General features: G+C 36.8%; 1 protein-coding gene across 5 annotated transcripts in view; it reads left to right on the top strand.

The window, feature by feature from the left end:
- Window positions 1–11,201, top strand: part of HERC4 (HECT and RLD domain containing E3 ubiquitin protein ligase 4) — a 36,137-nt gene extending 24,936 nt beyond the window's left edge. For 2 of the 5 annotated variants that reach the window (XM_054382575.1, XM_054382576.1), the window contains exons 14-24: window positions 493–609; window positions 3,118–3,141; window positions 3,659–3,757; window positions 5,568–5,735; window positions 5,860–6,003; window positions 6,825–6,991; window positions 7,916–7,982; window positions 8,169–8,251; window positions 9,054–9,237; window positions 9,763–9,865; window positions 10,619–11,201. In XM_054382575.1, coding sequence (XP_054238550.1) covers window positions 493–609; window positions 3,118–3,141; window positions 3,659–3,757; window positions 5,568–5,735; window positions 5,860–6,003; window positions 6,825–6,991; window positions 7,916–7,982; window positions 8,169–8,251; window positions 9,054–9,237; window positions 9,763–9,865; window positions 10,619–10,827 — 1,365 coding nt within the window. In that variant the 3' untranslated portion in view covers window positions 10,828–11,201. The remainder of the gene's footprint in view (window positions 1–492; window positions 610–3,117; window positions 3,142–3,658; window positions 3,758–5,567; window positions 5,736–5,859; window positions 6,004–6,824; window positions 6,992–7,915; window positions 7,983–8,168; window positions 8,252–9,053; window positions 9,238–9,762; window positions 9,866–10,618) is intronic. The other 3 variants (XM_054382577.1, XM_054382578.1, XM_054382579.1) reach the window with 2 other exon arrangements.
- The last annotated feature ends 1,405 nt before the right edge of the window (window positions 11,202–12,606 follow it).

Here is a 12,606-nt window from a genome sequence, read left to right as displayed (position 1 = left end):
CCCAGACCCCCCTGGACAGAGAAGCAGAGTTAGTTAAGCAGAAAGTTGTTAACTTAGCTGCCAAGGTCAGTACATGTTATCTTCAGCCAGAAGAGAAGAAGAAACAGCAGCCAGACAGCCCAGCAACTGCCCCCACTGCCGAACGCAGAATATGCAGAATGCCCCCTTTGTTTTGGGTAATAGTTCTTAAACATTTCTATCTATCCAATGGAAGTGTTTAGAACAATCATTATTTTGCTTTCTTACACCCAATAGTGACTTATTTACATTCTTTCACTTTCTCTGTTCTGAACTTTGCAAGGAAAAATTAAAAAGACAGTTTCAAACCATCACAACCATTGTGTTTTGCATTCTTGTAGGCACTGTTGTTTTTCTAGAATTTTTTCCAGTAGCTGGGTATCTGTGGCTGACATCAACTGCTTGAAAAGCATGGAAATGTCTTTTTGAAAACTGTTTTACAGGGTGCTAATAAAATAACTTGCATTTCTTCAGGTAAATGAAAGAGGACAAGTGATACAGTATGACAGATTTTACATTCATGAGATCCAAGATTTGATAGATATCAGAAATGACTATGTCAACTGGGTGCAGCAGCAGATGTTCGGAATGGTGAGTTGTGTTGGTGTGTTTTGAGTTTTTGTGGGTTCCCCACCATGTTTTGTTTTGATTTTGCCCCATTAGAGAAGCCTGTAGCTTCTCTAAATATGGACACTTTCATAAATGTGTCTTCACGTGTCACTGATGCTGAACAGACTCATCTTACATCAGGTATTAGCTAAGGAAGAGCTGTTCTGTAGGTCTGCTTCTCGTAGGGTGTGATTATTAGGACTGATAGTGTTCAACATTTTAATCCCTCAGTTAAAGTAATTTAGAATGGTGTCACTTGAGAATTAAAGTTAGGAGTGACAGTTAATCCCAGGAAATCATCCAGAGCAACCAGCATTGCTATACAAAATACATTCAATTGATGAGAAAGATGGGACTGCCTTGGAAAACTAGGTGTAGAAGCATAATAGGGAGTAACTAACATAGCTTTCTACTGGGAGTATTGCTATAAGATCTTAGATAATTAATTCCTGGACCTGTAAACAGGAGAGTGGTAAGTGGGAGTAAACAAATGACTGTGCAGAGAATTAGTGAGTTGGATGGGATTTAGCCACACAGTTCTTTTTGCTTTGAAAGAGTGCGAAGTTAATGTGCTTTCTGTAGCCATTTCAGTTCAATTTTTTGCAGCAGTACCTGAAAGGCCCTGAAAAGGGGAGATGTACTGTTGCTGTCTTTTGTGAATATGGAGCAAATGCTGCTGTCTAGCAAAGAATTAAAATTGCTACATAAAATAACAACAGCAGGGAGGTTGCAGAGCGTGAAGCAGTAATGAGTCAGTACTGGCAGTCATGAGAGGTACTTGTTTCAGCCAAGCTTGTCTGAAAACATAACAAGCTTGTGATGTAGGCTGCTGGTAGATGGGGGGGGCAGGATGTGGTAAATGAGATGTAGAAGTGTAGATGTAGGTGTGAGATGTAGGTGTGAGCGTTGCAGGGCCTTGGAATTAGAGGCAGGTTGCGTGTTTGAAATAGAGAGGGGTGGCAGAATTGAAAAGATGAAGAATGCCCTTTGCAGTTGTGCTTTAAATGGATGTGAACAAGCCCAAATGGTGTATGTCATGATTGGGGAAGAAAATACTGAATATGGGAAGTGACAGGTGGAAAAATGGTTTGTAATGAAAATTTAAACCCCATTTGTTAGTTAAATCAGAAAATTGAGCTGAAGCTTGATGTTACTGAGAAGGTTCTAGGTACTGCTTTTCCATTTGTCATATTTCTGTGGGGTTTCAAGTTCAGCAGAAAGAGTTAATTTGATTTATTATACGACAGTAAGTCCATGGCCTCAGATCTCCTTCATTAATGGTTTTGATGGCTTTTTCTTGCCTTCATATCAACTAGTTTCCTGTGTTCTTGCTTTTATAATGATAAGGAACTCTGCTTACCCATTGAAGTGGTTGCACTGAATCAAAATTTGTTTTGCTGGTTTAATTATCGTTGTCATAACTTGAGTTCAGTTCCTTAACTGAAATGTGGAAGGGAAGTAGAGAAGAGAATCTCAGAAGCACCTGCAAGTATTCTTGCAGAGAAACTTGGAAGAACAAACTTCTATTTTTTTCAACAACAGTGTGGAAAATTGAAGGTGCTAAATAATGAACTATTGAAGAAATGTTCTTGAGGTATAGCTTAAAAGAATTGGGGGGGAAAAAATCTGAATTAGGAATAAATAATGGCAGATGCAGTAGGAGTACCAAACTGCATAGATCTCCTCATGACAGATGGGATACTCAGATATGATGTTTCCTGTAGTAATTAGGGATACAAATAGAAAATGAAGTATTCTGGCCATCACTTTGTGAGCCATGGATATGTGTTTTTTCATATTGAAAATTCATTGGTTTGTCATTACCTTTTGATTCTTTCCCTGTTTTCTGTCTGCTAGGTGGCAATGAGCTTAGCTTTCAGCAGAGGATAAGGAGGGCAACAGCATGAGATAGATCACTTAGTTGCTTAGCAAACTGATGCAGTTTGTTGCGCAAGTCTGCGTGCAGTCTTAGCCATATATATTGTTTTGTCTCTCATTTCAAAAGTCAGTTGTGTTTCTCATAGCGTATCTTACCATCGACCGAAATGATTTTTAAGACTTTGTGATAAAGTGGTGGAGTTCTTTTTTTTAATGAGTAAAAAAATCTAAAATACAAATGTTTTGCATTTAATTCGACATGCTACAATCATTTGGGAATGAAAATATGTAGGCAAAGCAAATGTCATTTGTTAAAGTATGGAATCAGACATATTTAATATGTTTGTGTTTTTTTTCATTCACGAAAACATACTTGCTTTAATGGTCTTTTTTTTTTTAAAGACTGATGCATAAGGTGTTGAAAGGCATGGCTGTATTTGGTAGATTCATTAGTATGTTTATGGTTGATGCTTATTTCTTAGTAAACCTTCTCTGGGGGGGAAACTATAGATAAGTATTTTTAATTCTGCATCAGAGCTGATTAATTAATGCAGACACTAATGCTGCTTTTTCATCTTAATTATTGCTACCTTTGTGCAAATGCTGTCATAGGATGTCAACCATGGATTAACTGAGGTAAGATGGGTTGCAATCTGATTTCTTTTGCAGAATGTAAGGAAAACAGAAATATGAATGTTAGGGGTTGTCTGATGTGTTCTGTTGGGACTAAAGCTTTAAGATAGCCTGGCTGTAATCTGAAGACGTTTTTGTGGGGCAAAAATATGTAATTCTTTATACTGTAAATTCGGAGCAACATTTGAAAGCAAGGACTACTTTGATAATAGCTGGTAGCTGTAATGAAAGGTGTGGAATCAAAATGTACTAGGTGAAAATGTGGCTTGTGTGTGGTTTGGTTCATTGGGATTTTTGTTTGTTTTTTTTTTCATTGGTTGGTTTTGTTGTATTTTTGAGGTACTAAACAATTGCAAATCAACTTAATTTTCCTAAGGTGCTTTGGACCTGCACTGACAATGACTAAAGATCTCTTTTCAATAAAATACATGTATTAAATGAGTACTATTGCAATTGCTTCTTTAACCATGACTGTAGGTTTTAGATGAACAGAGACATGGCCTTGTTGTTTTCATTCCAGTTAACAGATATTCCTGTTACAATCTGCACATACCCATTTGTATTTGATGCCCAGGCAAAGACAACTCTGCTACAAACAGATGCAGTCATACAGATGCAGGTAAGAGTCTTGTTATAATGTAATGTGTTACAATTTCTTGGTTGTTTCAGTTGGGGGGTCAGGGGTCCCACTGTTGGATTTTTGTTGTGCTTATTGGTTGTTTTGTTTATGTGTTTGTTTTCTTTAAACTCTGTTTAAAGAAAACAAACACACTGTTTAAAATCTGTTCCTTATGTGAATGAGCGATCTGTTTTTAATCTCAGAGTATATACATGACAGAAACCACTAGTTTGCAGATCTCTCTGAAATTAGATTGTTTAATGATTGCCTACTTGTTTTCATTAATGAGGTGGGGTTTTTCTGAGGTGTTAATTCATAGCAAAGCCATAAAGAAAACCAAACCACATCCCCCTCAAACAACAACAAAACAGCCCCACCTCCCATTTGAGCAGACTTTAAACATTGTATGTGGAGTTCGGAGTCCATCTACCTTATTAGAGGCAGCAGCAGCCAGTGACAAATACTTGATGGAACTTAGGAGCTAGTGTTGTTCTTAAGATTGGTGATACCAGAGAGGGCATGTGTTGGCAGCACACAAGTATCTAGAGCACACTTCATTTCCCATTTCCACCTTCAGAACCACTATCATACCACCTTCAAAATGCTGCTGAATTCTGAAGTCTGCTTGGTGTCTGCAAGGCAGTAGAAAAGCTTATCTGTTTGAGGTAGTGGGAATAGGTTTCCTGATCTTGCAATTTGCAGTAGATTTTAGCTCTTTTCCTGTTAAATGCAATTATATGTTACTCCTGATTTGTTCACTTTTGCTTTAAGCAGAGACTTCCCTAGAAATTAGATACTTAATACAAAGAATTGTGTATCTTGACCCATCTCAGTTGTCTAGAGATAGATACACTAGACAGCCCTACAGTAACTGAGATGGTCTTAGGTGTTTTCATGATTCTCTAGGTAGAACTGAACCCAGTGTGATGTGGTGAGCTGTTCAGTGAGTGTTGTTCAGTGTGTGGGTTGATTTTTTTTTTTTTTTTTTTTTTTTTTTTTAGTACACATAATCCATGCCTCTTCAGTTGCTGTAAGGGTATAATGAATCATACTTTTGAAAAAGGAAAGGAAAAATGAAGGGAGGCCACTACCAAAGTAACGGCCCCTGCCTGTCCCATGTTTGCAATGTTTAACCTAAGTTGTTCTGAGTCTGAAATTTAACAGAGAATTCATGCTCAAGTAATGGCCTCATGTAGAAAAATAGCAGCTTGCTTTTGTAGTTCATAGTAAGGATGCTCATATGCCTTTAAAAGTGTCTGTACACAGTGAGTGATGAATTCAGGGAAATATCTATGTTGAATATTTCTATTAACAATGCTAAAAGTATTAAATTGCATAAATTTGCAAGACTTCCATATTCAGGACATATGCAACAGTACCCTGCTTTTGAACAATAGTAATACAAAACTTATAATATAAATGAAAGAGATTAACAAATTGCTTCTCATTCTGTAAATTAGTTTTTAATGGCTGTTTCCATGCCAGGTGGGTATTAAACAGTTTACTCTTCATTAGATGAAGCACAGTATTTATTTACTTCCTTTTGTTGTCCAAAGTGTTTTGACTGGAATGTCAAAAACTGTGCTCAGTGGTCGTGTTCAGGGAACTCTCAGATGAGGCTAATGGATAAAATCCTCAGATAAAAGGAATCTGAAGAACAATTGGGCAAATTCAGCAGCTTTCATAATAGCTATTCTTATCCGTGTCCTCTGTGGTTTTTAAGATAAGGCTGATGGATGTTACTGCTTGACAAGAATCTTAGGTTACCTACTAATACAAAACCTTTTTTTTTTTTTTTTCCCCCCCCCAGATGGCTGTTGATCAGGCTCACAGGCAGAACTTATCTTCTCTCTTCCTGCCAGTATTTGAATCTGTCAACCCATGCCTGATATTAATGGTACGGAGAGACAATATTGTAGGAGATGCTGTGGAAGTCCTAAGGAAAACAAAGAATGTAGATTACAAGAAACCACTTAAGGTATTCTCAGTACATACTGTTCAAAATGTCTTTCCCTGATGTTCAAATAATTGAGAATATTTGTGGACAAACTTTGTTTCACAATCTGTTTTTAATCCAGTGTTGACTGAATGGTGTATTCCAGGTTATTTTTGTAGGGGAAGAAGCTGTCGATGCTGGAGGTGTTCGCAAAGAATTTTTTTTGCTCATCATGAGGGAGTTGCTAGATCCCAAATACGGAATGTTCAGGTGTTATGAAGAGTCCAGGCTGATCTGGTTCTCTGATAAGGTAGAGTGCAATTGATACAGTCATGAATTTTAAGTTAAAATAATAAATGTGTGCATATAATAATTTGTAGTGGCTTTATTTCAAGAGGAGAAGCTGAAGTAACTATTCTCAAAGAATGTTTCTTTATGTTCTTGTTGGATCAGAATTTTCCCCTTCTGTTTTTCCCATTCCTCACCTATTCCTTAACAGTGGTCCCCAACCCAGACAAGTTTAGTAGGAAGAAGTGCCAGCCAGAGCAAACTGATTCCAAGAGCAGAATCAGTAGATGAAGGTGGCAAAATAAAATTCCTGAAATGGGGCTGGTTTGTAGGTAGCCATCACGTCATCCTTTCTCAAAAGCTTTGATCATTGACATTTTAGTCTTTCAGAGGAAAGTGGTGACCAGCCTGTGTCAGTTACCTCAATGTTTACATGTCCACGTGGTGTTTGAAGACTTGACTATTAACTTCAGGGCAGTTAATAGTGAGCTCCTCCCACACAAGATAATTTTGTAAAATACCAACATGTATTTAAGCCCTAAATAGTGCATTAGTAGGTCTCTGACAAAACCAGACTCTTAATGTGGAGCTTGCCGTGATATGCCTGGCTTGTAACACAAAATACGTTGTAGCTCAGCCTTGTGTTTAAGTAAAAAGAGTTACTGGATGTCAGTCTCAGCTGGGTAAAACATCTCCTTTTCCTCTGTATGTCTGAATACATACATATTTAAAGAGGAGATAAGTGAAACTCACTCAGATTGTACTGCATTGTACAGTTTTAGGTTCTGCAGGATTAAAATAACTTCTTTATTTTAAATCATCTTGTCTGTTTTCTGTTCTTAGACCTTTGAAGACAGTGACTTGTTTCATTTGATTGGTGTTGTCTGTGGGCTAGCAATATATAATTTTACTATTGTAGACCTTCCTTTCCCTTTGGCTTTATATAAAAAGCTATTGAATAAGAAACCATCCTTGGATGACTTAAAAGAATTGATGCCAGATGTTGGCAGGTAAGTGAGAGAAAAATTAGTGTTACTAGAAATTAATTTAAAATTCAGCCTTTAAGAACCTAAAGAAAAAGTGTTATTTTTAGACTAACAGGGTAAACAGCTCAGAGTAACTTGCAGCCACCATGTTCTTTGAGAAAGAATACAGGCTGCTGTAAGGCACCTGCTTCTGAATGCTTGGGTTTAGTGTTTGTGTCTTATGGTTTGTTAACCTGCAAGAATTTTAGGGAAAATAATTGTGAACATTTGGTTTTAGCAATTAATTTTCTAAGCTTAGGTGTGAACACAGTTCAGTTTAGTTTCATTCTGAAGAACTTGGAAACACTTTGGCTTATTTCAGGAACAAATACATGCTGAATGTCTGCCCTTGAGTAGGGATTTGTATGGCACTGTGCTGGTTACCTTGTCCTTTGGGAAGGGAGTGGGGTTAATAAGGAGCATCCATCACTTGTTTAGTGGCTGAGACAGCCCTGACCTGTTACAGGCACTAACAGGGGGTTCAAACCAGCAGAAGTGGCTGTTTGCTTGCCTCAGTGGGGTGAGTGCTGAAGTTTTGAGAGATTCAAGGAGAAATCTAACAAGTGAATGAAAGAGCCCATCAGTGGTTATGAAGTACTTAGTGCCTCTGGTTTGGGAATCCCTTAGCTGATATGGCTGAGGGTGAGTCTTCTCTTTTCACACCCAGACATAGTCAAAAGCAAAATGATTGCCTGAGATTTCTTAACACTGCATAAGGTGCAAGTCAATGAGCTATTAAATGAAATAATGGTAGAAAGACTGGATTTGGGTTGGTGTAGCATTTTGCTTTGTTGTTTTTTTCTTTTTTTTTTTTCTTCTTTAAACTTGAATTATCAAAACATAAAGAGTATTTCAGGAAAATAAGTTCATTTTTCCACTGGTACAAGTTCTTTGTAACTTATTTTGCAGGGGAATGCAACAGTTACTGGACTATCCAGAGGATGACATAGAAGAAGCATTTTGTCTTAATTTCACTGTAAGTTTTATAGAATGTTTGAAGTATTTCTTATCAAGCTCATTCCTTATCAAGCATCTACTATAGCTGCCACTGATGGGAGTGATTGAACAAAAGCATCAGCTACTTACTCCAGTGAATTTTAGCATTTGTGTTTGCTTTTAGCTCTGCAGTAAATAAGATTTATACTATTTTTGTTTTAAATAGATCACAGTGGAAAATTTTGGTACAACAGAAATTAAAGAGCTTGTTCCTAATGGTGCTGACATTCCTGTAGCCAAACAAAATAGGTGAGTTTTGTGGATTACAGGGTAGTTCAGTGTTACTGTTTGCCTCGGGAATGTAATTGGGCTACTAGAAATGTGCTTTGCCAAGATGTTATGCTAATTTGGGGGGTAAAACCATTTTGCTTTTTCAGGCTGTTCTCATGTGCATTGTTAAAGTAAGCTATTGTGTTTAAGTATTTGCCAGCTATAGAGAGGCTATCCACACTCAGAATTTGTAATTCTTATTTTTCACATAGAGCTTCAAAATGCTTAAGTTCAAAGGCCCATTTTGACTACATGGTCTTCATTTTATAAGGATAAATGGTTGTGATTCTGCAGGAAGTTATATATGTAATTGACATTTCCATCACTAAACTTCAACGTGAATGTCATTGTATGGCAACTAATCATACATGAAATATTTCAGAGCAGTCTTCTCTTTGTAGAGCAAATAAATTTGTGAATGTTATCTGGTGGCATTCGCAGAAGAGCGTTTGAGTAGGTTTTTTCCTTAGTCAAGGATTCTCTAACTTCTGAATATGAAAACAGCCTATTCCACTCTTTGTTCCCTTTATGTTTCTGGAGAATACGTAGAGTGTATCTGGTGGTGCTTGAGTCCGTTTTTGCAGAAACCATGCCATTTTCCTTGAGCTTATCTTCACTGTGGTTGTTACAGGAAGCAAAGAATACATTAGGATCCTTCTTGCTTCATTTTCCAAGTTGTGTACTATACAGAAATGGCTGCTGGCTTGTTGGTACAAGGGTGAAATACGCCTCTTTTTCTTGTTGTCTCAGCATGATTTTTTTTTTTCACTTCTTTGTACAGGCAAGATTTTGTAGATGCATATGTGGATTACATCTTCAATAGATCTGTGGCTTCCTTATTCAGTGCATTCCATGGAGGCTTCCACAAAGTGTGTGGAGGTAAAGTTCTTCAGCTCTTCCAGCCCAGTGAGTTGCAGGCAATGGTGATTGGAAATACAAATTACGACTGGAAAGAACTGGAGAAAGTAAGAACCATAGTTAGCTATTTGTTTACTATATTTTAATTTCAAGATGCAAAGGCAAAATCTTGAAATGTCTTTTTGAGCTCTGTTTTAATGAATGTGACTTGCAGCCTTGTTTGGATTGATTGCACGAGTGAGGAACGTTCTTTGAAGTGTCAGTGGTGAAGAACTAAGTTAATATTTACCTTCCTGCTTAAAGTTTTTCTGAAGGAAATCAGGCTTAAAAGAGAGACTGAAAAAGCCACAGAAGCAAAAGGCCACTGTACATGATGCATTATGTTAGAACGGGCAAAATAAGATGAACACAGTTAATAACAATAAATTATTCTTGACTGCCAAAACTCATTGTGAAACTTTGTCCGTACTTCATTAGGATTGAATATGTTTTGGTGTACATGCATGCAAACACCTAGATGGAGTCACATACCTCTATATCCCTTTACACAGCTGGAATTCGTTCTGCTTAAATGTCAGATCATCCTGCTAGTTCTACATGCAAACAATAACCTAATTTCCTCCTCATTTTAGAGTACAGAATACAAAGGAGAATACTGGGCAGACCATCCTACAATTAAAATATTCTGGGAGGTTTTTCATGAGTTGTCTCTGGAGAAGAAAAAGCAGTTTTTGTGTAAGTATTTGACACTGTTCAACAGAAGCTGCTAACTGAACTGTGATTTTAGGCTCTTGGTGCAGGAAGGCAGATGGATGTATTTGTCAGCAGTGATGTGATTAACTTTGTTTGGAAGAAAAAACATAGAAGAAACTGATGTTGACCTTTTCTCTGATGTTGCTGGGGTTGTTCTGAGTAATTCTAGGCAGTTAAAATATTGCAGTAGGCCAGAGTAGTATTAAAAAAAAAAAAAATGCTGCTGTCATTTATCTGATGATGTGGGATTTTTTTTCTTCATTTCAACATAAGGTTCACATCCTGCATTTTTTTCATTGTGCATAGATGGAATTTTGGAGTTAAAACTAATTGTAAATACATCTCAAGGTATTGATATAAGTAGAAATGTACAGGAAAAGGCATGTTTTTGAAGCCTCCTGTGAATGAACTGTTGTTTGGAGTAGATCATGGATTAGTTTCTAAGATAAATTTCTTACTGAATGTTGTGGTGGGTTGAAATTACTTTGTTTCTGTTTAGGACTGTTTGGTTTCTCATGCTAAAATTAAATGTTTTCCTTTAAATATTCCTTATTGTGTTGTAGTTAAGGATTCCTGTGTGTAAGCTGGAGATCAGGTTAAGTCATTATTCCCTGATTTTGAAACTTAGCAGAACAACTTCAGTGTGAAAAGTTGGGACAGTTTAAAAATGCAAGCAATGACTGGAACTGAAGACATGGCATATCCAGTGTTCAAGAATCTGTTTTTTCTTGGCAGTGTTTCTGACAGGCAGCGATCGTATTCCAATTCTGGGAATGAAGTGTGTTAAACTGGTCATCCAGCCAACAGGAGGCGGAGAAGATTATCTTCCGGTAGCTCACACTTGCTTTAATCTTCTTGATCTTCCAAAATACACGGATAAAGAAACCCTGAAATCTAAGTTGATCCAGGCTATAGATCACTACGAAGGTTTCAGTTTAGTGTAACTTCAGAAATGAGAGTTGTGTGTAACGTGGGATCATTAAACTGACTTTTGGTGTCTTTCTTGTGGTGGTAAATATGGTGGTTTAAATGGAAGAGTTGATAACATAACTGATTATTTGCAGCAGTGTTCAGTGGTACGGATATCCATGGGAGCCAAAACACATACAAAGATGAGGAACTGTCTTAACACACCTTCTTGTACAGAACCATGTGGATTTTGCTATCTTCCAATAAAAATGAGAGCATTGTGACTGGGAGTCAAGTTTCACTAACGAGTTAACATTTCACCTTATGCAGACAATTTGGCGTGAGTGCATGAGAGACTTGCTTAAGTTTTTCAGACCGCTTAGTGAGAACATTTAACTTTTTCTCTGATAAATTCACTTGGTAACTTTTCATTTTGTAAATAGTAAATCTTTGTGATAATTATGTTCCAATAGCAGTATGATTTCTATTGCTTGTAATTGAATATGAGCTTATTTTATGGCTTTTAACAAGGAAAGTGACTATGATTTCTGAAGATATATATTTTTCTGGTTTGTTTTAAGAACCTCAATCATGAAAGTGATTCTTTAAGAGACATTCATTTTTCACAATGTACAATCCATGAAGCAGTCACTTAGTGCTGATACAAACCTGCATACAGTGGTATTTTTACCATGTGGATGGACAAGCTGACTTAACACTGTTTTATTCTTAAGGACTGATTCTGCAATTAAGTTGACACAGTTATAAAAGAGGTTTTTATCCTTTGAAACCTCTATGGCCATGTGTCAAGAAAACGGCTTACCCTGGAAAAGATGCATCAGGCATGTTGCCGTCGAGAGGTTAAACGTTTATTTTTAAATGCTGAAAGCGTAGCTTATAGTTTCTAATAGACTTTTCACTTTTTTTCCAGATAAATGCATTTGAAATAACTCTTAACACCCCCTTCCCCTTTTCTTAAGATTTTATTTTTAGTATAATTGCCCCTGAGACCATTGTGCTTAGCTGGACACTTTGGGATTTGCCTTTTCCTTCTCTGGTTCAATTCCAGATTTTGTGGTGTTAATGCATATGTGACTTGCAGCTGTGAAACAAATATTTATTTTTTTTAGATTTTTAAATGCAGTGAAAAAATTCAAGCTATAATAAAAGACTTGAATGAAAGCCTTTGTTGATTTATGTGTATGGATGCTTGCATCATGCATATTTCTTGAACTAGAGGACAACTTTTGCATGCATTAACTTGAGAGTACAGCTAGGATACCAAGAATCCTGCTTTTCAAGTGAGGAAATTCATTAATTGTAATTAATTGTACAACGTGTGGCTTTTGTCTTGGCAGTAAGTATAGTACAAAGCAGTCAGCACAACTAAAATGGTTCTTTTTTCCTTCACACTGTTTTTACATCTTTCTCATGCAGTTTAACATCTAGTAATTTCTTTGTATGCAGCCCATATTCCACCTTTTCCAACATTTGTTACCTGGCTGGGAAATTCTTCTTGTGAAAGAGCAAATACTAAAGCAGCTTAAGCTTACTATGTGTGGAAGGAAAGAAAGGAGAAAAGAGGAAAGGAAAACAAATTTCAAATACTATGGCTTCATTGTACCAGGTAGTATTAAAGCACTGTTTTAATACTGTGAAACACCAAGATTGCGAAGGTAAATATTCCAAAGTTAGGAAGTGGCTAAGGTAAAGCTGTCTTCTTCCTTTTTCTCTTCTGTATTATTCCATGATCAAGTGCTGGTTGGTGTTATTTTTTTGGGTTTATTTTGGTTTGTTTTTTTTCTGTAGAACTC

The sequence above is a fragment of the Indicator indicator genome, chromosome 7, assembly GCF_027791375.1.
Source record: "Indicator indicator isolate 239-I01 chromosome 7, UM_Iind_1.1, whole genome shotgun sequence".
Taxonomy (NCBI): Eukaryota; Metazoa; Chordata; class Aves; order Piciformes; family Indicatoridae; genus Indicator; species Indicator indicator.
The sequence above is the reverse complement of the archived record's forward strand: the minus strand, read 5'-3'. Positions and strand labels throughout refer to the sequence as shown.